The sequence below is a fragment of the Halichondria panicea genome, chromosome 1 (genome assembly GCF_963675165.1).
Source record: "Halichondria panicea chromosome 1, odHalPani1.1, whole genome shotgun sequence".
In the NCBI taxonomy this organism is placed as follows: Eukaryota; Metazoa; Porifera; class Demospongiae; order Suberitida; family Halichondriidae; genus Halichondria; species Halichondria panicea.
The window spans coordinates 13,900,675-13,928,138 of record NC_087377.1 but is presented as its reverse complement, the minus strand read 5'-3'; the positions used below and the strand labels follow the sequence as shown (position 1 = coordinate 13,928,138).

Genomic DNA, 27,464 nt, shown 5'->3' with positions numbered 1-27,464 from the left:
TGGTTTAGTTTTATTGCTCCTGAGTTGCTGTGCAAGTCATACATGATAACAACATCACTATATGCACTGCATTATATTTCTGGTTTCTTTATAATCATGTCACCAGCCGAGGGTTTGCACTTTAGTGCTCTAGTTCTTGGATTCTATCTCATTATTTGCAAAATAATGAGATTCATAAGGTGAAATTGATAATGACATAATGAGAAAAACCGCCCGCCCGCATGTAATTAGAAAAACTTCAGGACCAGAAACCAGAGTGTCACTTGGAGTGGCCTTATAAGGAAGGGCCACCTGCAAATCTTCATTACTTCTGTGCAAACCAGACTGAGTTCTAGCGAGTAAAGAGCTTCTGTTGTATTGCATTTTAGGTGAGTATACATGCATAGACAAAGCATAATTATAGCCACATGTATAAGTTACTGTATTTACAGTAGGAAGTGTAGATCTAGCTCTCTCAATTTAAATGTGTTTTGGTGAAAAATGTTCCTATCTTTGCTCTTTCCTTTGCAGATTGATCTCAATAGCCTGTTGTGAGAATGAAGCTGCTTATCTGTGTCTCCTTGGTGATGTCCTCCATAGGACTGCTTGTGGAGGGTAACATGATTGGTGCACCTGCTGGTGCCTGTGATACCCTCTCCCCCAACCCAACTGCACATGGAGCCCAGCCACAGACCAGTGATGTCCCCTACACCATTAGTCTCATGCCCTTCTATAATGCTAGTGACAGCTCTTTTACGTTCTACCCTGGAAGGACCTACACCTGTAAGTTGAGAATTATATATATGCACTGAAAGTTTTGTTCTACTTGTGAAGTGCATGTATTAAATAAGTTTGTATTGCAGTATTGTGCAACGCTGCATGTTCTGCTTAATCAATTCTGCCTGTAGGCTCTTGTTAGGTACCTGGAAAAAGCTTCCACTTTTGCTTTTTTTTGTAGTGGGGATCGCTAACGCTACTAATGGAACAGCCGCTTTCAGAGGATTTTTTGTGCAAGCAAGGCTGGTGAGCGATGATACCACTCGTGTTGGAATCTTCGGTCCAACAGGGCCAGTGGCAAACCTAAGCAGACTCAGCAGCTGTCCTATTGTGACGGTAAGTGGATCAGCAGTTTAGCTAACCGCTGATGCATGGCCTAGCTTATATCGGTAGGAGCTTTGTTCTAATAAGCTGTAAGTTTCATTATTATGATCCTTGGATCTGAGACCAAATGTATTTTGCACTCTTCAGGATGGAATCACCCACAACTCACCTGTTGATAAAGACGCCATGTATTTCACTTGGACAGCTCCTATGGGTTACACTGGAGATATCAGATTTGGGTGAGTTTGGAACCTATTACGCTTGAGAAAACTTTAAATATGCATAGTACCGTACAGCAGCTGATTATTTTTGAGGCACTAAGGTTTGACCTCAAACCTCGAAAATTGGTTTACTTCCGGTTGAAAAACTTCTCTACTGTAGGGGTGTGGTCATTTGAACCTCTACCCTCGCTATAATTATGGCTATAGTCCCCCTACACCTAAAACACCTTCAATATAGTGTGTTAGTTTTCAGTAGCTGTTATCTGTTATTTATTATGTCACATTGTTTACACACTGCAGATTTGCTATAGTTCAAACACAGAATAACTACTGGGCCAATCAGCGAACGGGAGTAGTTCAGCAGGCTCCAAGTACAATAGTTACTACTACTGCTGCTGCTACTACTGGAAATAGTTCAGGTGAGATACTTCTTACTTGTACTATGGTAGGAGTAGATAGAACCGTATAGCAGGTAATTTCGTGGGGTAAATATTCGTTAATTTCGTGGCGCAAGCTGACCTCCACGAAAACGTAGGCGTGGTATACTGGAATGCTTGCAATGCAGTCAAACGAACATTTGTTTCGAGAAAATCACCGTGTGTGTTCGACTTGAACGAATTTTTTACCTCACGAGAATTACCCGCTATACGGTAACTCTTATCTACTCTTGCATGGCTGCATGATGTGCCTATAGTTAATTTATAGTGCATTTACTCCAAGACAATCACTCATAAAAATGTTAACATATACGGTAGCAAGAGTTCATTAGGAAGAGTATGCAACTCCACTTACCAGTCACAACCACGTGCTGTTGTATAAACTGTGAAATCCAATTTGCAATGAATGAACATAGTGACGATTGTGATAATTATCGCTAATGTTGTTCGTTTACAATGCCAGTAGGAAAGGCAATGAATAACATAGTTATCATTGCCTTTCCTGCGTTGCGGTTACAACAGCTAGTATCTGTGGGTCTGGAGGAATGCCTTTTGTGCACAGTCTATTGGAGTTGCGTACTCTTCCTAATGAACTCTTGACAGTAGATATTTTGCTCTCAATTAAGTACTACACCTGGAAAGAGATATGTGGTTTGTCAAGTGCGAGCACACGCACACAAAATGTGCACAGCATGCACGGCAGGGAGCAAAGAGTACCGTATAGCGCGAAATTTTCGAGGGGCTTAATTTTCGTGGATTTCGTGGGTTAGCAATCCTACACGAAAATTAAGTCCACGAAAATCGTTCTTTACCTGCTATAACGTGCAAGATTTAAAGGCGTGGCTTCCGGTAAGCAGTCATTCCGCGAACATTGTGCAACGAAAATACTTTTAGAGGCCAATCCACGAAATATAAGTGCCTCGAAAATTTCGCGCTATACGGTATTTACTACTCTGGTCTCAGTTGTAAATGGGTTGGATAACAGCTTCTAATTGCTTCTAGGTGTTCATGTACCGTGGATATCTGCGTGTGTCCTTGTTATTGTACTACCGAGGGCAGTTCTATGTATTTCCTCGGGGAATACATAGAACTGCCCTCGGTAGTACAAATCCAATACCGTACCCTCGCGAAAATACGCTCACCCTTTTCTGCAAGAAGAGAAGTTTAGGCTTATTAGGGGACTGGACGTTTAATCGTGAACCGCGAGTTTTTACCTCCCCACACCCACACCCACACACAGCTGGCCTCACTGCTTCAGTGACCATCTGGGCCATTGGACTCGCACTCATTGCTGCACTCAAGCCGTTCTGAACTGGAGTAGTACGTATACTGCAACTGAGTAGTTGAACATTCCATTAGTGTGATCATTATGTATATATACTGAAGCTAAGTATAGTTGAACATTCAAATTAGTTGATCATTATTGTGTATATAGTCGTGCAATCATGTAATGTACGCCATGTTGTAATTATTCCCAACAAATTTTAAAACTTTTATTCACATTGTACGCTATGTATACGGTAAATTAATGATAGCTATATATAGTTATGTAGATTCTACCATCTTTCTGAACACCCTTACTGCCTCTTCCGAATGAGTAGCAACTTTATAATATTTGGCCTTCTGTTTTTCAAATGCATTTTATTGCCCTTATATAACCTGGCATGTCTTCATGCACAGAGTTCTGTATATATTCGTACAGCTGACGACGTTGAACCTATTGCGATAGAATTTTCATATGATGCTCGCGCTCTACAATACGAAATAATTATACAAAAATTTCCAATACATGTATATACCCAGCTCCAGGTCCCTGTGGTAACAACTCAGCCAAGTAAATGTTGGATTCTTCTTGCAACAAGGCTAGACTGACTACAATTATTATATAAACTCAGAATGATTGACAATTACTTCGATAGTACCGAGGGATATGGATAGTATACAATACATTCAGCAAATTAAAGAACTGCAAACTAGAACTACAGAAAACAATTAATTAAGGTTATACATGGTGGAAACTTAGTAGGCCATTGAAGTTTAGCATCAGAGTTCTGTTGTTTCTCCATGTAACCAATAGATATGTAATGTCAATTTTTGGTAAAGATCATTACATTAAGTTATGCATAACATGTGTTCCTGCATGGTGATCAGTTCAAGTCAGCAAGAGAATCATGATTATGTACATGTCTTGTGTCAGTTGTGTGCTTTAAATAATTATTGTCTGTTATGTCACATTTTGGGGGAAACGAGAATAATATAATTTTTCAAAGAATTAGAATAGTGAATTCAGAACAAATTCCACCATACAAAAATAACCTGCTGTATACGGTATAGCCTATACATGTAGACCTATAGCACGTTGTCACAGCAGTACATGCCGCCAACACGTTTTCATTTTATCACACTTCAGTATGAAGTTATCCAGCGATCTCAAAGTGTATTGAAGCTGGTGCTTTTTTCTAATCTGGCTTGAACAGGGTTTTCAGCTTCATGATCAGCAATAAAACCTTTATAACACACTTAGCTAGCTAATGTGTTTTAATTCTGTAATAGAGGCACACATTAAAGCACTTAGTGCATATATACAGCTCCGGGTTCCTGTGGTAACAATATTTCAGACACATACTGTACCCAAACCGTTCAAGGTAATATATTGAAGGGTCATTGAATAAAAAGTGCATAATATGATTAGTTTGTGCTCAATAATGCTCAGTTCAAATCACAACAAATTGACAATCACATTGCTTATTATATTTACAAATATACACACAAATATCGTGGTTGCTGTGGCAATAATGGCAACACCTGTAACTAATTCAGGTAAATGTTATGTTGCAAAGATGTTGGTCAATGAAGTGAGTCATTGCTATAATTATATAGAGAGCTAGTTTTTGATGGCATGCCCACGAGGGTTGTTTAACTTGTTTTATATAGGTTGAAACTTACTTGTGTGAACAGGTTCACTTGATAGTTGTAGATAAATGATATTGGAATACAAGACTGCTATGCACAACTAGTGTTCAAGCTGGCGCTGTGCTAATGCCTCTCGCCATGATTTGCTTTCGCTCAAAAGTATAGAAGAAAAAGTATAGAAGAGGAAAAAGTGTATAAAATAATCTGTCTAAAACTGACTTGCAATTGTATAATTATGGTATCATTGTTGTGTTTTGTGGCTGCTTATACCAGGACCTCAAGGATCTAGGAAGCAACAAAGAAGAAGATTTTGTTTTCAATTAATTATAAGCGGAAGTGCATAATTATTTCATAAAGTTAGCTTATCTATATAAAGTCACTGAGAAGAAAAGACTTATTACATGCATCTATTGTTGTATTATGTGGCTTTAATACCAGGACCTCAAGAAAGAAGAAAATTGGATCTGTAGTTCATGCAGTGTATAATTATAATATTTAAGAAGAAAAGACTTGTGTACATGCATATTGTTATCTATAGTAGTGTTTTGTGGCTTACCAGGCCCTCAAGAAAAATATGATTCTGCCAGGAGGATCTGGATCTGGGGAATGAGCGCGCATGCGCATTACATCCATAGGAATAATTAAAGGGTGTGTCCAAAGAGATCAATTTCACAAATGGCTACTGCTAGCTAGCTGTTTTAACAGGTATTTTCTGAGTCTTGTAGCTAACAAAAAGCTAGCGCTTTAGTGCAAGGCTAACTCATATGTTGAATAGAAAGTTTGTGCGGACAGATGATGCTATGAAAGATTCTGAAGAGACTGCAACAGCCTTCAATGTGAGTCAAACTAGCCATAACTCGAGAAAGAAGCTTTAGTTTGCTAATCCACGAATCAAAATCCAAGAGAACGTGGCTAGAAGCCTATAGAAGCTGTTAGTTTTCGTCGCATTGCAACCGTTGAGCAGTTACAGCTGGAACAGACACACAGACACACACACACACACAGTCAGCTTTACCGTATCCCTCGTGCGGCTACGCCTCGAGGCATAATTAACAACCAGTTTATATACTAATGCCTGCACTAATTGCATTCTATGGTTAGTCCTGATGAGTCTTGGTGGATCTTGAAGAGGCATGCTCGATCTTGAAGATGCATGATGATCTTGAAGATGCATGATGAGAGGCATGCTCATCTTGCCAGGTCTATGTGTGTGTTCTACTAAGAGTAACAATAATGTGCTAACATAATAATAAACAACATCCATTATTACATTATTACACTTGGTGCAAAAAGGCGTATACGTTCATCATATAATCCTTCTATATATAGATCGACCAATACGGAGTGCAGACTCTGCAGAGTTGCTCATGAAAATGGCGGAGACAAAGGCAAAAGAAGATCAGTTAGGAAATGTGTCTATAATTATAGACCAAAATGGCGAGCATTAATTTTGTAGCCTTGTTCCCAGGCCGAGTTGTCTCTAATAACGATAGGTCGCCTTCGTTAATTCTTTAAAGAAAAATCGGCCTGGGAATGAGGCTAGCATGTTTTTTAACTGGCTGTGCTGATTATATTAACGCACAGATTGCTTTAATTTGCAGATGGAGTGGAGTGCACTTAATTGCATTTGTTTCAAGGGCAAGAAGCACCCACATTGTGCGTGGGATCTAACTGTCGAGTTAGTGTATACAATGGTTTGAGGGGTGGTGGTTGGTGTAGTGTATTGGAGGGGCGTTCCGTAATCAATAAACTATGAACTATGAACATGTATGAGTAGTGTGTTAGTACATCCGGTACGGTAGCTTCAGTTGTAGTCGTTTGGTTTGTCTGTTTGTCTGTTTGCAATTTCTGGGTCTGCTCACCTGGCTGCCACAGCACTGCGTTTATAGCATGGATAGCCTTCACACAGTAAGTTATTAGTTTTAACAATGGTAGATTTCTATGTTAGAGCTTTGTTGTCGAATAAAAGCGAGCATAAACTAAGAAGCTTGAACTTGCACGTTTGCAGCTAGCTAGCTAACACTATACACGCGGCCTTTATTCGAGGCACCCTCCTTATTTACAGCTGAAGTGATCCCGTACCAAAAACAGTGGAAAAGGGTCACTACAATAGAAAGCTAGAATTGTGACTCGTTTGTTGCTCTTCTGTTAGCCTAGACTATACTAGGAGACCTAGTTCACCTCATGTACCACTAAAACTCTGTTCTCAATGTTTCAGCATGTCTCCAGTCTGGTTTAGTTTTATTGCTCCTGAGTTGCTGTGCTAGACAGCTCAGTCTGATACATCACTACATGCACTGCATTATAATTATCACTCTTTTGGTTTCATGTCACCAGCCGAGGGTTTGCACTTCAGTGCTCTAGTTTGTTTGTTTGTTTGTAACGAGTATATCTACTCACCTGGATGCCATAGCACTGCGTTTGCAGCATAGGTAGTCTTCACACAACAATATCTTGGTTTAAATAGTGGCAGATTTTGATGTTAAAGCTTCTTTGTCGAGTAAAAGCGAGCAAAAGCTAAGAAGCTTAAACTTGCCATGTGGCATTGAGTCAAGGTACGGGATCGCTTCAGCTGAAAATACGTAGTCAAGGCTTGATTATGTATTTTCAGCTGAAGTGATCCCGTACCAGGAACAATTGTCAAGAAAGTAGAATTGTGACTGGTGGCTGACTCTGGATCCTATACTTACTCCAGCCTGGAAGGAGCCATACTTCTCTTAGTTTAAGACTCCAGGCTTCTTTGCTGTGATCCCAGTCCATAGTGCATGTCTCATGCATGTATGTTGTTAGTTTAGTTTTATTGCTCTTGAGTTGCTGTGCTAGCGCATTGTACATGCACTGCATTATTACTCTTCTGGTTTCTTTATTATCACGTCACCAGCCGAGGGTTTGCACTTTAGTGCTCTAGTTTGTTTGTTTGTCTGTTTGTTTGTCACAGGTATATCTACTCACCTGGATGCCACAGCACTGCGTTTACAGCATGGATAGCCTTCACACAACAGTATCTTGATTTAATTAAGTAGTGGCAGATTTTGATGTTAAAGCTTCTTTGTCGAGAAAAAGCTAAGAAGCTTGAACAAGCTTGTGACTAGGTCTGCTTACCTGGATGTTCTAGCACTGCGTTTACAGCATGAGTAGCCTCCACACAACAAGTTAGTACTTTGGATAGTGGCAGCTTTCGGTGTTAAAGCTTCGTTGTCTAATAAAAGCGAGCAAAATGTAGCTTGAACAGAACTTGCACATGCGTTACTTATAACTGAAGTGATCCTGTACCAAGAACGATGGAACAGGGTCAATAAAGTAGAAAGCTGAATGTACCAAGAACAATGGAACAGGGTCACTAAAGCAGAAAGCTTGAATTATAGCTCCTGCTTTTAGCTCTGGGATCTAGGACCTGGAGCCATACTTCTCTGAGACTCCAGGCTTCTTTACTGTGATCCTAATCCACAGTGCATATAGTACCACTACCTGTTCTCAAATGTTTCAGCATGCCTCCAGTCTGGTTTGTTCCTTAGTTGCTGTGCAAGTCATACGTGATAACAACATCACTATATGCACTGCATTATATTTCTGGTTTCTTTATAATCATGTCACCAGCCGAGGGTTTGCACTTTAGTGCTCTAGTTTGTTTGTCTGTTTGTTTGTTTGTCACAGGTATATCTACTCACCTGGATGTCACAGCACTGCGTTTACAGCATGGATAGCCTTCACAGAACAATATCTTGATTTAAATAGTGGCAGATTTTGCTGTTAAAGCTTCTTTGTCGAGCAAAAGCTAAGAAGCTTGAATAAGCTTGTGACTAGGTCTGCTTACCTGGATGCTCTAGCACTGCGTTTACAGCATGAGTAGCCTCCACACAACAAGTTAGTACTTTTGAAAGTGGCAGCTTTTGGTGTTAAAGCTCCTTTGTCTAATAAAAGCGAGCAAAATGTAGCTTGAACAGAACTTGCACATGTGTTACTTATAACTGAAGTGATCCTGTACCAAGAACGATGGAACAGGGTCACTAAAGTAGAAAGCTGTATTATACCAGGAACAATGGAACAGGGTCACTAAAGTAGAAGCTTGAATTATAGCTCCTGCTGCTGACTGGGATCCTACTCCATGCAGAACCTGTGGAGCCATACTTCTCTGAGACTCCAGGCTTCTTTACTGTGATCCTAATCCACAGTGCATATATCTATAGTACCACTACCTGTTCTCAAATGTTTCAGCATGCCTCCAGTCTGGTTTAGTTTTATTGCTCCTGAGTTGCTGTGCAAGTCATACATGATAACAACATCACTATATGCACTGCATTATATTTCTGGTTTCTTTTTAATCATGTTACCATGTACCAGCCGAGGGTTTGCACTTTAGTGCTCTAGTTTGTCTGTTTGTTAGTGGCAGATTTTGCTGTTAAAGCTTCTTTGTTGAGCAAAAGCTAAGAAGCTTGAATAAGCTTGTGACTAGGTCTGCTTACCTGGATGCTCTAGCACTGCGTTTACAGCATGAGTAGCCTCCACACAACAAGTTAGTACTTTTGATAGTGGCAGCTTTCGGTGTTAAAGCTCCTTTGTCTAATAAAAGCGAGCAAAATGTAGCTTGAACAGAACTTGCACATGTGTTACTTATAACTGAAGTGATCCTGTACCAAGAACGATGGAACAGGGTCACTAAACTCTGCGCACTTAAGGTCCGGTGTCATAAAATTTTAGGCCCCCCATGAGATTGGGCCCCCCCGGGCCTAGAATTTTAAAATTCTGGGCCCCCTCTTAAAAGTTTAGGCCCCCCTATTAAAAGTATCTCAGCGGTTATTATGATGCATCTCAAAACTTGAACAAGTACAACAACAGAAAAACTAGCTATCTATTTGCAGTCTATTTTCAGTCTTTACAGTGCCAGTCACTGAATGGAGCTTTCTTTATACGTGCACACTTCATGTGGTACCACCTGTCGCAGCCATCACACTGCACCATGTCGTTCCACGAGTCAGGCCTTATGCACTGGTAGCACGAAGCTACTACAGATACCCACACTATCTCACTTCGAGGGGTCTCCTGCCTTGATTTTGGGAACCTTGATAGTTTCTTCTTTTCAAAGCACCTTACCAAATGCCGTCTGAGTTTTTGCTGGTACAGTGTCAGCGTGTTTAAAGAGTCTCCAACTAAGAGGTGGTATGCCCATGCAATAGCAAATAAGCCACAGTCATATGACTTTGTTGTTGTTGGACAGGCGGACACTCTGCCAGTAAACCAATTTCTTGACGTTGTGGTGGACTAAGTGTGGGATGGTAGAGCTGTAGTAGTTGATTTTCTACAGATCTAGGAAATTCCTTAGGTGCCTGTCTGCAGGCTGTCATACACATAGACACTGCCTTCAATACAACTTGTCAGGATCCAGTGATGACGTTCTGGCACAAACAGTATCTGCACTCCTAATATATAATAAAAAGAATTGTTTCATAATCTTGAGACAGTTACATAACTCACCTTGAACCCTCGTGCGCTTGTCCAAATCAATTGGGCGAAAACCAAGACGAAACTGCACTTTAAGTGACGATTGCAACCCAGATGTTTTGAAGAATTGGCCACTTAAAAGCATCATTGCAGCATCCACATGCTTGTCAGACAGCATGCCTGTTGGGGCGAGTAGTATTTGTTTGACCAGGCCAGTAATACTTGGCTGTGATCATGCCCAATGTTCTGTTGACTCCCATATGACTTGGATCATGGATTGCTCCTATAATCCTTTTCCTCTGCTCCTTGTCTTCCACAACAAGCCTCTTCTCATCACCTTTTTTGAAAATGTAATACTGCATGTAACAGTATGTAGACACAAATATATAGTGATAACTATATGTATAATATCTAGGTAATTTATGGCTGGCAACTGTCTCTTATGGGTAGATCCAACATAGTACAATTCTCCATCCACTGCATCAAAGCATTTAACTCTCCGCCTCAGGGAACGCTTGTCTTCTTTACTAAAGGATGAAGGGTACTCGTTCCTGCTTATGAGAGCATGAATAACTTCAAAGGTAAATCTTCCTTCACTTTTGGATTCCATGGTAGATTTAGTAACATGCCTGCTAACATATTTGCTACTTTTATACACTCTCTGACAGGATCTGAGGTGAGGGTTCACAGATAACTAATAGCTAGAAGTCATAGTGTCATAACACTCCCTTTGCTTTGTCCATTAGTATCATGCATAGATAAGTCAGCTAATAGCCAGAAGTCCTAGTGTCATAGCACTCCCTTTGCTTTGTCCATTAGTATCATGCAGCATAGATAAGTCAGCTAATAAGCGCTTTTTGTTCCTGCAGAAAAGAGGGGGGCCTAATCTCACAGTGGGGGGCCTAGAATGTTAAAAGTTTGGACCCCTGGGGGGCCTAAACTGTTAACATTCTAGGCCCGGGGGGCCCAAAATTTTAAAATTCTAGGCCCGGGGGGGGCCTAAACATGGGGGGGCCCAAAATTTTATGACACCGGGTCCAGATTTCAACACCAAAATGTACACTATGTTCATACTGCTGTATTATTTGCAATATACAGTGTATGCTGCATCAAAATGATCCAAAATGAAGCTCAATGTTTTCTTTTTCCAAAAAACTAATTAGCTTAATTCAATTATGCTAATTAGTCCCATAAATGGTGATGACGTCATGCCACTTTCAGAAAGAGAAGTGCAAATACGGCGTTGAAGATGCCAAGATCAAGCTTCAAAAACAAGGCTAGATGAACATCTCATAGCTAGGTACTAGTATCCTTGATGGGAAGAGTAGGAGTTATTGTATTCTTGATATACACAAAATAGCCTACCTCTAGGGTGGCTGTCAGAGCTAAAGAAGCTAGCATAGCTAAGAAAGTTTTGGACATTTTTACTTCCCATCAAGGAAACATAATCATAACAACATACTCTATCTTTTGAGAGCCTAAACAGCTACTCTTACCTTGTTTAAGTCCGCCGTATTTGTTGCCAAAGATAATCTATAATAGTTCTAGCAGCTAGCTAAGCAAATACATTGACCTTATGACGTCACATGCAATGAATAACATTAATAAACATTATGAATCTCATTAACACTACATGATCTACATGATCTACATAAAATGTTGGCAATGAATAAAATTAATCTTATCAGTGCCTGACCCAGGCCTTAACTGCGCAGAGAAGTAGAAAGCTGTATATACCAGGAACAATGGAACAGGGTCACTAAAGTAGAAGCTTGAATTATAGCTCCTGCTGCTGACTGGGATCCTACTCCATGCAGAACCTGGAGCCATACTTCTCTGAGACTCCAGGCTTCTTTACTGTGATCCTAATCCACTAATCCACAGTGCATATATCTATAGTACCACTACCTGTTCTCAAATGTTTCAGCATGCCTCCAGTCTGGTTTAGTTTTATTGCTCCTGAGTTGCTGTGCAAGTCATACGTACAACATCACTATATGCACTGCATTATATTTTTGGTTTCTTTTTAATCATGTCACCAGCCGAGGGTTTGCACTTTAGTGCTCTAGTAATTATAGAACCATGCATAATAATATTATAAAACCATAGTTAAGATACAGTAGAACCTGGCTAATCCGGACCCCTTTAATCCGAAACCTCGCAAATTCGGATAAAATTGCAAACTGAAAAGAGGAGGGGCAGTCAGTAGAATAGACTATACTGCGCATGCCTCCTGCTCTATAGATGGACTCACTTAGTCATTTTTAATTCTTAATTTATTTTTATCTACATGTAATTTTTATTCTGCCCCCACTTTGCCCTCACTCACTTTGTCATCACTTGTTTCAAAAAAAAACTTGCTTTGCTGAATCAGCAATAATTTTATCGCCCAAAACATTAACACAATGGCCACTTCAAAGAAAACGAAGAGAGAGCTCACAAGACTCACTGTATTGGAGAAAGTTGAGATAAAAGACTATTCTAGCTAGATCTAGCAGCTTCCCTTCTGGCCACAGTAATATCATAATACATGTACAAAAGTGTCTTCGTTAATGATCATAATCAATTACGGAAATTTCATCTTCGAAACATTTAGTATAGCCGCGGCTCCTGATTAAGCATAATATTATACGGTATTCGGATGGGGTCTGGTTTGGCTTTATTCGGATTAGCGAGGTTCTACTGTAATATAACTATATAGTGTTCAAGCTGGCGCTGTGCTAATGCCTCTCGCCATATTTTTGCTTTCGCTCAAAAGTATTAGAGTGTTATCTATAATGAATTTTATATTAAAGTTAGCTTATCTATATAAATTCACTGAGAAGAAAAGACTTATTTACATGCATCTATTGTTGTTATTTATTGTATTATGTGGCTTACCAGGACCTCAAGAAAGAAGAAAATTGATTCTTCCAGAATCTGTAGTCCAGTGTATATAATATCTAAGAAGAAAAGACCTGTGTACATGCATATTGTTATCTATAATTATGGTAGTGTTTTGTGGCTTACCAGGCCCTCCAAGACAAAGATGATTCTGCCGGCCAGGAGGATCTGGATCTTGGATATTATTTTCTCACACATGGGGAATGAGCGCGCATGCGCATTACATCCACAGGAATAATTAAAGGGTGTGTCCAAAGAGATCAATTTCACAAATGGCTACTGTACTGCTAGCTAGCTAGCTATAGCTGTTTTAACAGATATTTTCTGAGTCTTGTAGCTAACAAAAAGCTAGCGCTTTAGTGCAAGGCTAACTCATATGTTGAATAGAAAGTTTGTGCGAACAGATGATGCTATGAAAGATTCTGAAGAGACTGCAACAGCCTTCAATGTGAGTCAAACTAGCCATAACTCGAGAAAGAAGCTTTAGTTTGCTAATCCACGAATCAAAATCCAAGAGAACGTGGCTAGAAGCTGTTAGTTTTCGTCGCATTGCAACCGTTGAGCAGTTACTGCTGGAATACACACCAGTCAGCTTTACCATATCCCTCCTGCGGCTACGCCTCAAGGCATAATTATTATTATAAATTATACGGTTAGGCCATAGATGTAGGAGAGAGGGATTGGAAACGGAAGTAGATTTCAATGTACTTCACATATGACCTCGATAAACATCCTTGCCTCGCTTAATGAGGGCTAATTTATTCCCCAGTAACCTCGCGGGTAACTGAGATTATTGCAAATCTTGGATTTTATGAGTTGTCACTAGTATTCTGTCAAGTTTTCCAGTATCCAGTGCAACTGTGCTTTATATAGATAGTGAATAACCATTATTCAAGCTCTATTTACCGTTGCAACTATCTTCTTCATTGAATTTAGGTAAGTTTAATCTTGTATTGTACACATTTATCCCTTTTTCTCTGAAATGATTAATGTTTAGGTCATATACTTCAATATGCTTGTTGGTAAATCATGTGGTATCACCCCAAGCCAAAGAAAATTAGTCATACATCAGCTGGTAGAATTTAGTGCTAGAAAAAAGTTGAATTAAAGAGCACCACTAAAGATCCCTTTTTTGGGAATATGCTAAGCGTTACAGAAATTTTAATTTTAGGCATACATTCCCTTATGATTGGTGATCACCCCAAGAGCATTAGTTTTGGATCAGGTGGATGTATAGCTTTTGTGTGCATGAATGTGTAGTCACCTATTTTTACCTCACAATTGTTATTGGCCCGGTAGTAGATTGTGGTGAAGGGCCTGTATTTAACTACTACAAATGCTGTTTCATCTATATTTTATATAGCAATACCTCGCAAGCCAAAACTTACTGAGTACGCTGAAGAAAAGAAGACAGAAGAATACCGAAGAATACCCCTCCTCTCTACACCCCTACACGTCACCGCCCTCGTAAATGTTATTGGCTGTTCCGGCTATATATACACTCTTGTATGCCTCACCAGCTTCTCTCCATCTAAGACTGTCTGATTAGAGTGCTAAACTAATCATAATTATAGCTGTAATAATCATTTTTATCGTGTAAGTTTTTGTTAATGTTGTTCGGTTTGATCCCACTCGTTTTACACTTAGAAAGCAACTGGCAGTGCTGTGGAGTGTTTTGCTGTCTCCAAGTGTATGTAATTATACTTAATGAATTGGAAATTGAAATGTATACACGCTCACCAGCCTAGTATATATAGAAACTTCGTACAACTGATTCATCAAAAGTGAAAACAATTAAGAAAGTTACATGGTGTATTATGTATCTTGTCGTGTGAATGATCATGGTTATTGCCTCAAACTAGTGGACTTCTTGATGGTTTTCTTTTTCATTTAATTTTAAGTTGGCAGCAAAAGAGAAGCCTCTGACAGTCACAAATACATTCACAATTTCAGGGAACTAAGCATCCTCTGATGATTTTATATCTACTGTGAAACAAGTATCCAATACCACTATAGCTCTGCACATTCTCCTTACTATTACCATGTACCAATGCACTGTTGATTGTGTCTCTTTCCCTCTTCTTTCACCGCTTACAATGAGTTTTCCTCATTTGAGGCAAGAAAAGAAGACAAGAAAGCGAGGCGCGGATGTTTTCCGAGGCCCACTTCCGTTTCCAATCCCTCTCTCCTACATCAGTTTCTCAGCAAGTTCCAGTCGATTAAAGTAACCTCAGAATTGTAAACTTGAGTATATATCAACATACTGGCTGATATCTGAGAAACTTTTCTGAATTTCTGAGAGCAGTGGTTCGTTAACGGGAACCCAGAAAAATAATATATTCAGTGCTGGTCTAGACATGCATGCAGATATCAGCCAGTATGTTGATATATACTCAAGTTTACAATTCTGAGGTTACTTTAATCGACTGGAACTTGCTGAGAAACTTTTCTGACTTTTCGAGAGCAGTGGTTCGTTAACGGGAACCCAGAAAAATAACATATTCAGTGCTGGTCTAGACATGCATGCAGATATCAGCCAGTATGTTGATATATATACTCAAGTTTACAATTCTGAGGTTACTTTAATCGACTGGAACTTGCATGTCTAGACCAGCACTGAATATGTTATTTTTCTGGGTTCCCGTTAACGAACCACTGCTCTCGGAAAGTCAGAAAAGTTTCTCAGCAAGTTCCAGTCGATTAAAGTAACCTCAGAATTGTAAACTTGAGTATAATTATATCAACATACTGGCTGATATCTGCATGCATGTCTAGACCAGCACTGAATATATTATTTTTCTGGGTTCCCGTTAACGAACCACTGCTCTCGGAAAGTCAGAAAAGTTTCTCAGCAAGTTCCAGTCGATTAAAGTAACCTCAGAATTGTAAACTTGAGTATATATCAACATATACTGGCTGATATATCTGCATGCATGTCTAGACCAGCACTGAATATATTATTTTTCTGGATTCCCGTTAACGAACCACTGCTCTCGGAAAGTCAGAAAAGTTTCTCAGCAAGTTCCAGTCGATTGAGTATATCAACATAACTTATTGGCTGATATACTTAATTGCTTGTATATAGACCAGGATTGAACATAATTATTCCAGTTCCCGTTCTATAATCATGGCTCTCAGAAAGTCAGAAAAGTGGCTCGGCGTGTTTCAGTATAGAGCCAAATAACCTCTGGACAATAAATTGGGGAGTATAAGTAGGAGTATAGTAAGTTAATTTCACTGGCACAACTGCCTGAGCAAAAACTCTGAAGTTGTATATCATTGTAGACTCTTTGTTCTCGAGCTCGTAGCTAATGCATGGTAATATAAATGTAAAAGGTTAATGCTATATATTCTAGCTATAATTATATGCTGTGTGACTCACCGGGAGGACGTCACTGAAGTTCTGCCTACAGGCCTCGGTGAATTGGCCCCGCACCTCGAATAAGAAACAAGAGAATTGGGATGCAGGCTGACCCATAGCACCTGCCAAGCATAGTCCCAGGGCGAGAACAATTCCAATCACCTTCATCTTAAATTTGCATGTAAAATAAAATTTACAGGATAAAACTGATTCACAACCTAGAAGTCAGAGCAGTTAAATAGTTTTGAATTGTGTCGTTAAAGAATTTGGTCCCAGGAGGTAGAGGCCCCCCCCCACATTCCTTATTATATCCAGGTCAAAGTTCAATAGCACACAGTTGGCAAAACTATGCCAGTAGGCAATGGCTAACTTAAATTCCTGTATACATCAACTAAAAATGTTATTTCAAGTACAGAGAATCTTTAAAATCTCACTAAATCTGTATAGGAGTAGAGATAATAGCCAGCCAGTTTTAGCATCGTCACCACGCCCATTTCCGACACGCCCACTTTTGACTGTCTGAAAACCAAGAAAATGACTCTGACCCTCTCCCCGGGAGGAGTCTGGCCTCGAGACTAGAGCTGTACCGCGCCTGTCGTACCTCCTTAGTTGGGCGGAGCCCGACCGTCCCTGGCAGGAGGTAGGGTTTCAAGCCTATGTCTAGCCTCCGTCACCGGCCTTTGAAACCTAGTGCTTGCATTGTATAATTATAGGTTTGTATACCTGTATACCGTACGGGTAAAAAATTTTGAGGTGTTTTTAATTTCGCGTTTTTCGTGGGTGGCTGCAGAACACGAAAATTAAAACCCGCGAAAGGCTTTGTTTACGCATGCGAGATAGTGACACACCCTAATCCACGAAATTTACTACCTGCGAAATTTTCCAAATAAGACAAAATATTGAATTGTACGAAAATTTACACCCTCGAAATTTTCTACCCGTACGGTAGCATGAAATTTCACTGTCTTCGAGGGTATAATTAGCACGCAGTCCTCCATGGGCTAACAGAAGACATAACGTCATTTGACCAAACGACAACAAAATACTGTTAGAGGCCATTCCACAATTATATAAATGCCTCGAACAGTCTTTTATTAATAACTCATTCATTTAATGCAGATATCGTGCTGTCTCAATGGCCTGTCACTAGTCTCTGAGTTTGTTGATTATTTTGATTTTGAATTAAACTATGGCGGTGTAGTGTTGCCCTCCGGATGTACGTCTGCAGTGTGTGATACCACAGTGGGAGGAGCTGCCCTAATAATTGCCATGCCTCTGGCTGTTGTGATGTCTCTGTTCCTAGCACTAGTTGCTGTCCTGTAGAAACAGTGAACAACTGTACTGTTCATGAAACTATAATTATGAAGAACAATACGTCAATATAGCTTGCAATTGAATAATAATATTATTATATAGAACCTGTGAAACTTTAGTAGTGTATAATTATATATTAATTTGTGATCTTGCATTTCAATCTCTGCATGTATACTCTCGCTATTCCGGTGTCATAAAATTTTGGGCCCCCCCTATGATTCATAGAATGACATGGTGCAGTGTGATGGCCAGTGGTATACTACTGTACATGCATGCATGAAATGTGTGGTGTGAGGAGAGCTGCATTCAGTAACTGGCACTGCATAGACTGTGAAGACCATAGAAGACTGTATTGGTGTATTTTGAGAATGCACTGTCACATAATGTTAGCGCTGTTGCGCTGTTAATGGGGGGCCAAAAATTTTAAGAGGGGGCCTAAAATGTTAAAATTCTAGGCCCGGGGGGGCCCAATCTCATGGGGGGCCTAAAATTTTATGACACCGGCTCTCTGAAGTACGACCACCTCGATATACCGGCCATTTGGTTTGGCACAGATTGCTAGCTATTATGAAAGCACCGCGGGTGCATGCTGATGCCTCGGTGGAGGTGCCAAGGCTACATAACATAAAGCTACTATAATAGCTTTTATACACACATTATTAATGAAAGCACCGCAGGTGCTGATGCCTCGGTGGAGATGCCAAAGCTACATAACATAAAGCTACTAATAACTGCAATAATTATTTTGCTGCATGCAAACTCAAAGAGTGGGTAATGATCGACCATGATTGTTGTTACAAACGATCGATGCCAAAAATTCAAGTCTAAAATTAATGGCTGCCATCAGCAGAGCCTTGCAGCTCTTTTCTCACTCTTGCAGCTACCAATAGTTAGCGTTCTAGTGCAGAGCTAACTACTAAGTAGTAACACTCGGTAAACAAGTTTGGCTACGTGCTCTTCTGAAAAGGCTGCAATGGCATTCCAAGTAAGCAAAACTAGGCATAACTCGAGAACGAAGCATTATTTTGCAAATCCACGAATTAAAATCCAAGAAAACATGACTAGAAGCTTATAGAAACTCTTACTTGCACTTGATTCATCCTTGAGCAGCTGTAGCAGTCTACACACACAGACAGACAGACACACACAAACACACTACCGTATACCTCGCTTGCGCATGCGCACCGAGGCATAATTATCATGGTGAACAACATTAATGCATTCACTCGAAGAGTGGGTAATCATCGACCATGATTAATTGTTGTTAAAAACGATCGATTCCAATGGCATTCGACAAGTAAGCAAAACTGTGTCGAAAACGAAGCATTATTTTTGCAAATCTACGAATTAAAATCCAAGAAAACATGACTAGAAGCCTATATGCTATTCTTTTATGCTCAAGTTAACAGCCTATTATTCTTACCTACAAATATATATGCACTGCTGCGAATCAATGCACTCGATTCGATTTGATAACCAAGAAGTATCAAAATTGCTCCCTTTTGCCCAAAGATATCCGTGTATGCCGACGGACTCAAGTTCCAAGATATTTAAAGCTAGCTTGCTACTGTTCCTGCTCATTTCCCTCTTCATGCTGGTACTCTAAGATTACTTATCAACTGCATAATTATGTGAAAATAGCCTCGATCCCAGGCCGAGTTTTCGCTTTTATAACGGTTAGTACTTCGCCTAACCGTTATAAAAGCGAAAACTCGGCCTGGGATCGAGGCTAGTGTGAACACACTGAGAACCCCCCAAAAGTGTATTACCTGTCACCTTTTTGTTCCTTGTCTATATAGAGTTAGCACTATAATTATTATATGCAGTGCTATATACCAACATTTATAGTTAAGTAGATTTGCTTATTCCATATGTTTTGTTTGCATGTATGATGTGTCTTCCCCTATAGCTATCCTGCATGAGCCTCGATCCATCAAATATCCGGCCTTCTAATTACCGTATAATAGCAGTGGGTTATTTTGAGGCACAAAATTTCTGCGGATTTTATTTTCAAAATTACCACATCCCTACAATAGAGAAGTCTTTCACTACTGGAAGTAAACCATGATCCCCAAATTTTCGAGATTCGAGGGTTAATCCGCAAAAACCGCGAAAATTTAGTGCCTTGAACATAATTATTGGTAGGCCCTGATAAATTATGCTCGGAATAATTTTAGCATAATAGGTGACGGTGTCTAAAGAATAAAATAATAGGCATCAATGTCCATTTTTGGTAAAGATCATTACATTAAGTTTTGCATAAAGATGTTTTCATGGCAAAAAAATGCTAAAGTTGGACCAGTCAAGTCAGCAAGATAACACTGAGAGAATCTTGATTATATTATTATGTCGTGTGTCAGTTGTGTGCTATATTTATGTCTAAATTTTGTCTATAATTTAGCATTTTTTGGACTTTTTATGACGTATTTTTAGAAGAATAATGGGTGAAAAAAATAGCATAATTATAATCAGGGCCTAATTATTGGGCGTGTTCTTTAATTACAATGTGCCAGGCATGTTTATCTTCTGCATGCGCAGACGCCCACATACACTGCATGCTGTTTATTGGATCGAGGTGTGGTTTATCCATTCACATACCGTAATAATTATAGCGGTAATTTTCATAGGAAAATGTTTGTATAAACTGCATATATATTTTTTAAATACATGAAGTGATGGATATGATGTAAATTTGTAATCAGGCATGGTTAACATAATAATGTCCAATAACATTATGCATGCAGCTACAGCATACAGTAGAACATAATTTTTTTTATATATATACCATAATTATAACTGTTCACCTCGTTGTGACAGATCGATCACGGTATTATTATATCTGTATAGTACAGCCATGCAGGAGCACCTATATGCCCCATGCAACAAAACTGTGCACAAATCAAGCAGTGTGCATGTCTATCAATATAAAGTTTGTGCTGGAAAGAATGGCTGCTTGAAAATGCATTAATTTTTGGAAATGTGGTTGAATTAATTGCAGACATGAGGATTAATTGCGGACATAACTTTGAAAAAATTGATAGAAGAAATAAGCACATTCTACAATCGTAAACAAACACAAAAACTCAAATTATGATACATGAGCTAAAAGAATTAAGAGATCAAGCATTACATTTTATATAATTGCTACAATTAAACTTTGCCTGCAACAATCCATTTCATTATGGTGCAGTTAGTACTACAATTATATAAGTAAAGTGAAGCTAAATTGCTTATAATTATACTTTGTATTGACTAATGTGGCGAGTATAATAGCAATATTTATTATTATTAATGTGTTGCTTGTTTAGCCATGCAGCTGCTGTGATCATATAGGATATAGCTACATTGTTTGAAAGCAAACTGTTGGCATTTATAAATACACATGTCAATCGTATATACCATCATAAGGGCTTGACAAATAGCATAATTGAGAATAATTAGGGCACTAAACTTGACCCTCATGCAGAGGTAATTTCGCGTGTTCCTATATCTGAATGTACATTGTAGCTATAGACATGACGGTATTACAGTAACTGTAGATCTGTACTGTACTGTAAGCACTGCCACTATAGGCAGGCATGCACTTTGCCCTCTGCATGACCTGTTAAACAGAATAGCTCTTAGTATCTTTTGTTGGTTTTGTGGCCATTTGTGGGATTTTAGCTTTCTGTAATGCTACGTATTACAACTTTCAGAATGAGAGTGATGTCTTTAAACTGGAATAATGGCCTGGGTATACACCAAACTGGAATAATAGGCAAAAAAAAGCATAATTTGTCAATGCCTATTGATAAAGCAAACAGCAGTATAAAAGCAGCTATCAACTTATGCATGTGTTTGATTTCTTGTTCGACTGGGTAGGATAATCATACTAAAAGGATAGATTTGGTAGCAGATAGACTTATCTGCATGATCTATATTAATGACTTGGCTTGACACAAGAAAGGGCGTAAGCCAAAGCAGGACTGAGTCGTCTTTGCACAATACTTAGAACATGCGGAGTACTTATTAATTTTATTACAACTTTAGAATACAAAGTAAAATACCAGCTGCTTTAAACCATTTATTACAATATCTGGCCTACTTTTAATGTAATCATAGGCTTCAATAAGCCACTGTGCATGTATAGGTTTGATAATACTGAGACGAAGATCAATAGGAGAGATGGATTTACTAGGATTTTGTCGAATCTGGTTTTCAACCTGATGAGCATACCACGTTTGAAACAAACGCTTAAGGTGATCTTTCACAGGCTTATTCACTGACAAATCCATTGGTTGAAACCTATCTGTGCATGTCCTGGACGTAGAAAATGTGATGTTTCTCCAGCAAATCGAAGTTGATCAAATAGGACTACGGCCGGATAATCAGAGGGAATATTCAATTTTTTTCTTTTAGTATCAATAAATGGAACAATCACTTTATCGATATAATGTTTCATTGTCTCTTCGTTTGACCAATGGGTAGATGCTGTTGTTAGATGCCAATCACTTGGAAATTTCACATTTTTGGGTAGGCTTTTTGACGTTAAGCCAGAGTAAATTAATTGAGGGGGAAGAAATTCTCCACTAGCAGTTCCTGCCAATACCATTGTCATTTGACCCTTATCATTCAAACCAGCTATTTCTACCCTACGAGCTCCTTTCACATCCATTGTCCGTTGAGAAACTGGAACAAAGTGAGTCGCAGTTTGGTCCCAGTTGATTATCAATGAAGAGAGATTTCTTCCATAACAACAATGGACGAAACGTAAATTTCCTGAACTTTATCAAAAGTAGATTTTGTAGTGGCCTTACGCTTACTAAAACCCATTCGTTTCATCAAGTATTTAGCCCAATCTTTTGTTATGTCAAGAGAACCACCATTACTCGACAAAAGACTAGCATCATGACCCTAGCTATGCCTTCTCCAGCAGAAATAACTATTGCTGTGTTAACGGCAGCATGGCTTTTCCTTAAATCTTTTATATATGCTTGTACCTTTATCGAGGTCGTCTCCAATCAACAGTGGCCTTTCTTTTCTTGCTTATTTCTCTCAAATACAAATCTTTCCAGTCGCATATAGTGTTGTTCCAGTTTTCGGAAGCTTTTGAAACCATATCTTGAAATTTGTTAACTGCGGCTTTTATCCCATTTTCAACAGCAAATTTCAATATTTTAGTCGTCATCTCCACCATAATTCTCTTAGCGTTTTGTTTTGCAATAACTTTACTTACAGCATCGTTAGCCTCTTTAATGGAAGATGTATAGCACTACCTTCGTCAGGTCTCCATGTGGGTCAGGTAGATCTATTCCATCTTTGATTCCATGGACCATCTCTGTGCAGTTAAGGCCTGGGTCAGGCACTGATAAGATTAATTTTATTCATTGCCTACATTTTATGTAGATGATGTAGATCGTGTAGTGTTAATGAGATTCATAATGTTTATTAATGTTATTCATTGCACATGACGTCATAAGGTCAATGTATTTGCTTAGCTAGCTACTAGAACTATTATAGATTATCTTTGGCAACAAATACGGCGGACTTAAACAAGGTAAGAGTAGCTGTTTAGGCCCTCAAAAGATAGAGTATGTTGTTATGATTATGTTTCCTTGATGGGAAGTAAAAATGTCCAAAACTTTCTTAGCTATGCTAGCTTCTTTAGCTCTGACAGCCAACCTAGAGGTAGGCTATTTTGTGTATCTCAAGAATACAATAACTCTTACTCTTCCCATCAAGGATACTAGTACCTAGCTATGAGATGTTCATCTAGCCTTGTTTTTGAAGCTTAATCTTGGCATCTTCAACGCCGTATTTGCAGTTCTCTTTCTGAAAGTGGCATGACGTCATCACCATTTATGGGACTAATTAGCATAATTGAATTAAGCTAATTAGTTTTTTGGAAAAAGAAAACATTGAGCTTCATTTTGGATCATTTTGATGCAGCATACACTGTATATTGCAAATAATACATCAGTATAAACATAGTGTAAATTTTGGTGTTGAAATCTGGACCCGGGCCTTAAGTGCGCAGAGATGGTATGGTTGAGAGGTTTAAAATAACGTTCCATGTCAGCAGTAGCAGTCTCTAGCCCTAGTTAGCTGTTACTCGAGCAATGGCACAGCTGTTCTGGTCTCTCTGTACTTTAATAGTAGCGCTGCGTATATCGCGCATGCGTTTTGGGAAACCACGCCCACTGAGGCTGATTTTTTGTGGGGGTAAATTTTCGTGGAGGTCAGCTATAGCTCACGAAAATAACGAAATTTATACCCCACGAAAATTACCCTCTATATACGGTACCAGGTTACTTTTCCGAGTTTCGAAGGCTGCCTGGAATCTTCCTATACGCCTCTATAATTATAGTTATAATTATAATACTATTAATGTAGAAGTCAAGCTTAAGCATATCTATATATAGGTCACTCAAACTATAAAATTAAAACACTAAGCGATATAGGTTCAATATAGGTCTTTAAAAGCTATAATGATTTCATTTGTCTTGCCACTTACTTGTTTAATAATAATGGATAATGTTAACGAGTTTCACAATGCTAATGGTCCATATGCCTTGTTAGTGTTTAGCTCAATCTCCTCTTTGGGTGACACCTCCTCATAAACTGGACCAGCTGGTACAGTGGGTGTTAAGTTAGCTTGTCCTTCAGCTGCCGGGGAGTACACTGCCTTCTTACGACAGCAAAAGTGGGTCACTAGGAGCCGAGCGAGGAATTCAATGACGATAGTCACAATGAAAGTGATGACCACGCTGATAGATATTGCTGCACCAGTAGATAGGGGGACGGCAGGAGACACTATGAGATGGAAGAGTATATGCATTAGATCCCATTCGAGCAAGGAACTATCAGCTGCAAACTGATTGCTTGATTATACTGATGTAATGTTGCTAGCTTTAGAAATGTGGGATCGATCATAGTGCATTTGGTGTGTCATACTATGGTAAAGCCCTTCACCTTCATTCATTCTAAGTACACACATGATGGTGTCAGGCTCAGTGCTCCAGACTCCAGCATTAGTGCAAGTGATGTTGTTGGGTCCAGTCAGTGAGAGTCTATTGTCACACTGGTAAGTCAGCACTGTTCCCTCCAACACTGTCTCATTCAACAACTCATAGTCCACTATAGCACCATTGCAGGGCTCAACAGGTAGAGCGCAGTTAACTAATAATATATATATAGGAACGGTCAGACAGTGATTCAGTGTACACGACTGTATATATAACAATTATTTTTGCACCCAGTGAAAAGTAAATCCTTGATAATCCATGCAATAGAATTGTGTATACAAGAAGTCCTTCATTTTGCGTACATTCACAGAAAATAATCAACAGCTACATTTCACCTGGCCTCTCCCTGCACACCAAGCTCCCAGGATTCTCCACCCACTCTCCCCTACCCCGCACATCAGTGCATGTGCTGGTCCTCACATCAAGGGGGAACAGTGCCTCATCACAACGGTAGGTGACCTCTGAACCCAGTGAGAAGGGTGGTGTCCCAACACGGACGTCCACACTGCCTCTAGACGGTGCAGCAGGAGAACCACAAGCGACTTGGGGAGGTCAGCCATAAAATTATAGAAACAATAATTATAATTAACTCACTTGTAATCAGACTGCCACAGTCAAAGGTCCCAGGGTCAGGAGACCACCCACTACTGCCACAGGTTGAGGTCCTCACTTCATTGTCTCCACTACAAGTGAAGGTGAGCACGGATCTACCAATAGTGACTGAAGGTGTGTTGGTGATGGTCACCATAGCAGCAGTAGATGGTGTGGGGCACACCACTGTGTTAAAGAGAAGGACATGACTATCTGTGTGTTGTATGTACAACCACAAAATAGCTTACTCAAATGTACAATTTGACTTTCTTGACTCATTCCAATACAGTTGTCAGCTCTGATGGTCACATTGTAGGGAGTGTTATAGGAGACAGTTATCTGTACTGAGGTGGTCTCCACGGTGGCTGGTGACCCGGAGAGAGGTGTTGGGGAGATGGTGAGGACATAGCTAACAGACACACCACCAGTAGAGGAGGGAGGGTCCCAGTCCAGAGTGATATTAGAGGAGCTGAGTTGGTTAGAGTGGAGGATACTCTTGGGTTCAGTGGAGGGGAGGGTGGATCTGTTTTTTGAGAAATACTACCCCTGTTAGTATTAGTTTTGTTCTGACAATTCTGTATTACTCACCAGCCACGCTGATGGGTATTTGATCTTCCCCTGCTCCTCCTAACACTCTACAGCCTACCATAGCTCCAGCCAGCGCTGTCACCATGGTGAGAGTGGTAAGGGTAGATGTTACCATACCTCCATTGAATCCGGAGTAATCAGCCCGGAACATAAACCCATCAGAGCCAATAGTAAATGTTCCAACATTGTTACTCACTAATCCAGATGCACTACCCACATTCAGTCCAGGTGGTGGAGTTACTGTCCAGCGAATGGATACACCCATAGTACCAGGCAGAGTGCAGGTGAAGGTAACAGTTTCATCAGGACAGGCCACAGTGGGAGTGGATGTCAGAGTGGCTGAAACAAATATAATATTGATTGATCTAGACCTATAGGAGTACATAATTATAGCTAGATATTTTAGGCTATAGTGATGGTTCCAGTGAACACTGATAGACCTTACCTGCAGCAAGAGTAAACAACTGAATGATGATAATAACTGCTTGTATTTGCATTGCTGGAGGAGTTTTGCTCAAACAAAGGTCAATCCATACAGGAAGTCAGAAAAAAACACATTTATGTGTGATAATAATTATGGATCTACATTATACTTAATGGTGAAAGTAAAGTGTTGACGATAATTATAAAGGATATCTAATGTTTACACATTTGTGATTATAATTCTGACAGAGCTGTTTGGACTGTCTTATCAAAGTGTTGCCGAGAATCTTCAAATTGACCCATCAACCGGTTGACATGATGCTGTCTAGATCTACACTTTATGGTTGACCACAGATAACCATATAAGGAACGCCCAACGCTCGACGCTTTTTGTGGGATATTGCTGAAAACCCAGTATCATAGTAAGGTGTAGCCTCGATTCCAGGCCGCTCTTCAGGGGAAGCTAGTGAAGGAGGTGTAGTATATCCTATACATAATTATAGCTGCAAATAGAGCTAATCATAAGTTATATTATAATGGAATCTCAAGCCAATTAGGACAGTGGATATATTATCACCTTACGTATATAATAATACCAGCCGGTTCTCATTAAAGTGCACGTGTGCATGTAAAGATCGTGAAATAGTTACTAAATTGCTATACTATATACCTCTCCTCACATATAATTTGCATGTGCAAGGAGAATGCAAATGAAAGTAGAAGCATGTCTGGAAATGAAATGTGCTTGGAAACACACACTTGCATGGTCATTGTCTTATTGTCTTTTAATGAGTGTGGGTGTTTGTTTAGCCAGCTGCTGTGATCATGCATAAAGGAATTGAAAGTGATGAATAAAATTGAATATTTCAGAACCATTATGAAAAGCAAACAAACATTTCAGTGTAATCAATTCTCAACCATGCAGTTTCGACTGTAACTCAACGTTTGTTTTGACCTCTATAGGGTATGATCATGCACCTTCATTTTCTCGGTTATCCATTAAGTGACAAAATGCAAGATATGAAGTGTCACAACAAACAGACTGCCACCAAAAAACATCAGCTATAGGCACAAAAGCAGCAGCACCTGCATGCCACCTAACAGTATAGTGAATCAAGGTCCCAGGGTCAGGGGACCACTTGCTACTGCTACATACTTCCTGTCAGGCTCAGTGAGCCTGGATCGATTAGTAGATATGTATAGAGGAGAT

The 27,464-nt window shown here is 39.5% G+C and overlaps 4 protein-coding genes across 5 annotated transcripts in view; 2 read left to right on the top strand and 2 right to left on the bottom strand.

Moving 5' to 3' along the window:
* Positions 1–208: 208 nt before the first annotated feature.
* Positions 209–3,238, top strand: LOC135330746 (defense protein l(2)34Fc-like). The gene is made up of 6 exons (XM_064528891.1): positions 209–368; positions 511–762; positions 938–1,092; positions 1,228–1,319; positions 1,602–1,720; positions 2,979–3,238. The coding sequence occupies exons 2-6, from the start codon at positions 537–539 to the stop codon at positions 3,047–3,049; spliced, it is 663 nt and encodes a 220-aa protein (XP_064384961.1). The 5' UTR covers positions 209–368; positions 511–536; the 3' UTR covers positions 3,050–3,238.
* A 7,818-nt stretch (positions 3,239–11,056) lies between these two features.
* Positions 11,057–27,464, top strand: part of LOC135348976 (uncharacterized) — a 64,244-nt gene continuing 47,836 nt past the window's right edge. Inside the window, exon 1 of one of the 2 annotated variants that reach the window (XM_064547445.1) lies at positions 11,057–11,809. The gene's annotated coding sequence lies outside the window, so the exon portion shown is untranslated. The remainder of the gene's footprint in view (positions 11,810–27,464) is intronic. The other variant, XM_064547413.1, reaches the window with a different exon arrangement.
* LOC135343794 (complement factor H-like) lies at positions 24,057–25,759 on the bottom strand. Its single transcript, XM_064540841.1, has 5 exons — positions 25,492–25,759; positions 25,247–25,429; positions 24,988–25,194; positions 24,600–24,806; positions 24,057–24,440 (listed from the first exon to the last, which is right to left on the bottom strand). Exons 1-5 carry the CDS (start codon positions 25,520–25,522, stop codon positions 24,175–24,177), a joined length of 894 nt encoding a protein of 297 aa, XP_064396911.1. The 5' UTR covers positions 25,523–25,759; the 3' UTR covers positions 24,057–24,174.
* LOC135343701 (uncharacterized) lies at positions 25,526–26,349 on the bottom strand. Its single transcript, XM_064540730.1, has 3 exons — positions 26,277–26,349; positions 25,832–26,170; positions 25,526–25,766 (listed from the first exon to the last, which is right to left on the bottom strand). Exons 1-3 carry the CDS (start codon positions 26,326–26,328, stop codon positions 25,579–25,581), a joined length of 579 nt encoding a protein of 192 aa, XP_064396800.1. The 5' UTR covers positions 26,329–26,349; the 3' UTR covers positions 25,526–25,578.

What these genes read in the sequence shown, in the direction of transcription:
- LOC135330746 (XM_064528891.1), top strand. Translation starts at nt 537, where the DNA reads ATGAAGCTGCTTATCTGTGTCTCCTTGGTGATGTCCTCCATAGGACTG. An exon ending in CCCTGGAAGGACCTACACCT is followed by an intron (nt 763 to 937) that starts GTAAGTTGAGAA and finishes TTTTTTTTGTAG; the next exon opens with TGGGGATCGCTAACGCTACT. An exon ending in GCAGCTGTCCTATTGTGACG is followed by an intron (nt 1,093 to 1,227) that starts GTAAGTGGATCA and finishes TGCACTCTTCAG; the next exon opens with GATGGAATCACCCACAACTC.
- LOC135343794 (XM_064540841.1), bottom strand. Translation starts at nt 25,522, where the DNA reads ATGAGTCAAGAAAGTCAAATTGTACATTTGA. An exon ending in CTGTGGCAGTCTGATTACAA is followed by an intron (nt 25,195 to 25,246) that starts GTGAGTTAATTA and finishes GACCTCCCCAAG; the next exon opens with TCGCTTGTGGTTCTCCTGCT. An exon ending in TGTACTTAGAATGAATGAAG is followed by an intron (nt 24,441 to 24,599) that starts GTGAAGGGCTTT and finishes TCCATCTCATAG; the next exon opens with TGTCTCCTGCCGTCCCCCTA.
- LOC135343701 (XM_064540730.1), bottom strand. Translation starts at nt 26,328, where the DNA reads ATGCAAATACAAGCAGTTATTATCATCATTCAGTTGTTTACTCTTGCT. An exon ending in GTTGTTTACTCTTGCTGCAG is followed by an intron (nt 26,171 to 26,276) that starts GTAAGGTCTATC and finishes TATTTGTTTCAG; the next exon opens with CCACTCTGACATCCACTCCC. An exon ending in AATACCCATCAGCGTGGCTG is followed by an intron (nt 25,767 to 25,831) that starts GTGAGTAATACA and finishes CTCAAAAAACAG; the next exon opens with ATCCACCCTCCCCTCCACTG.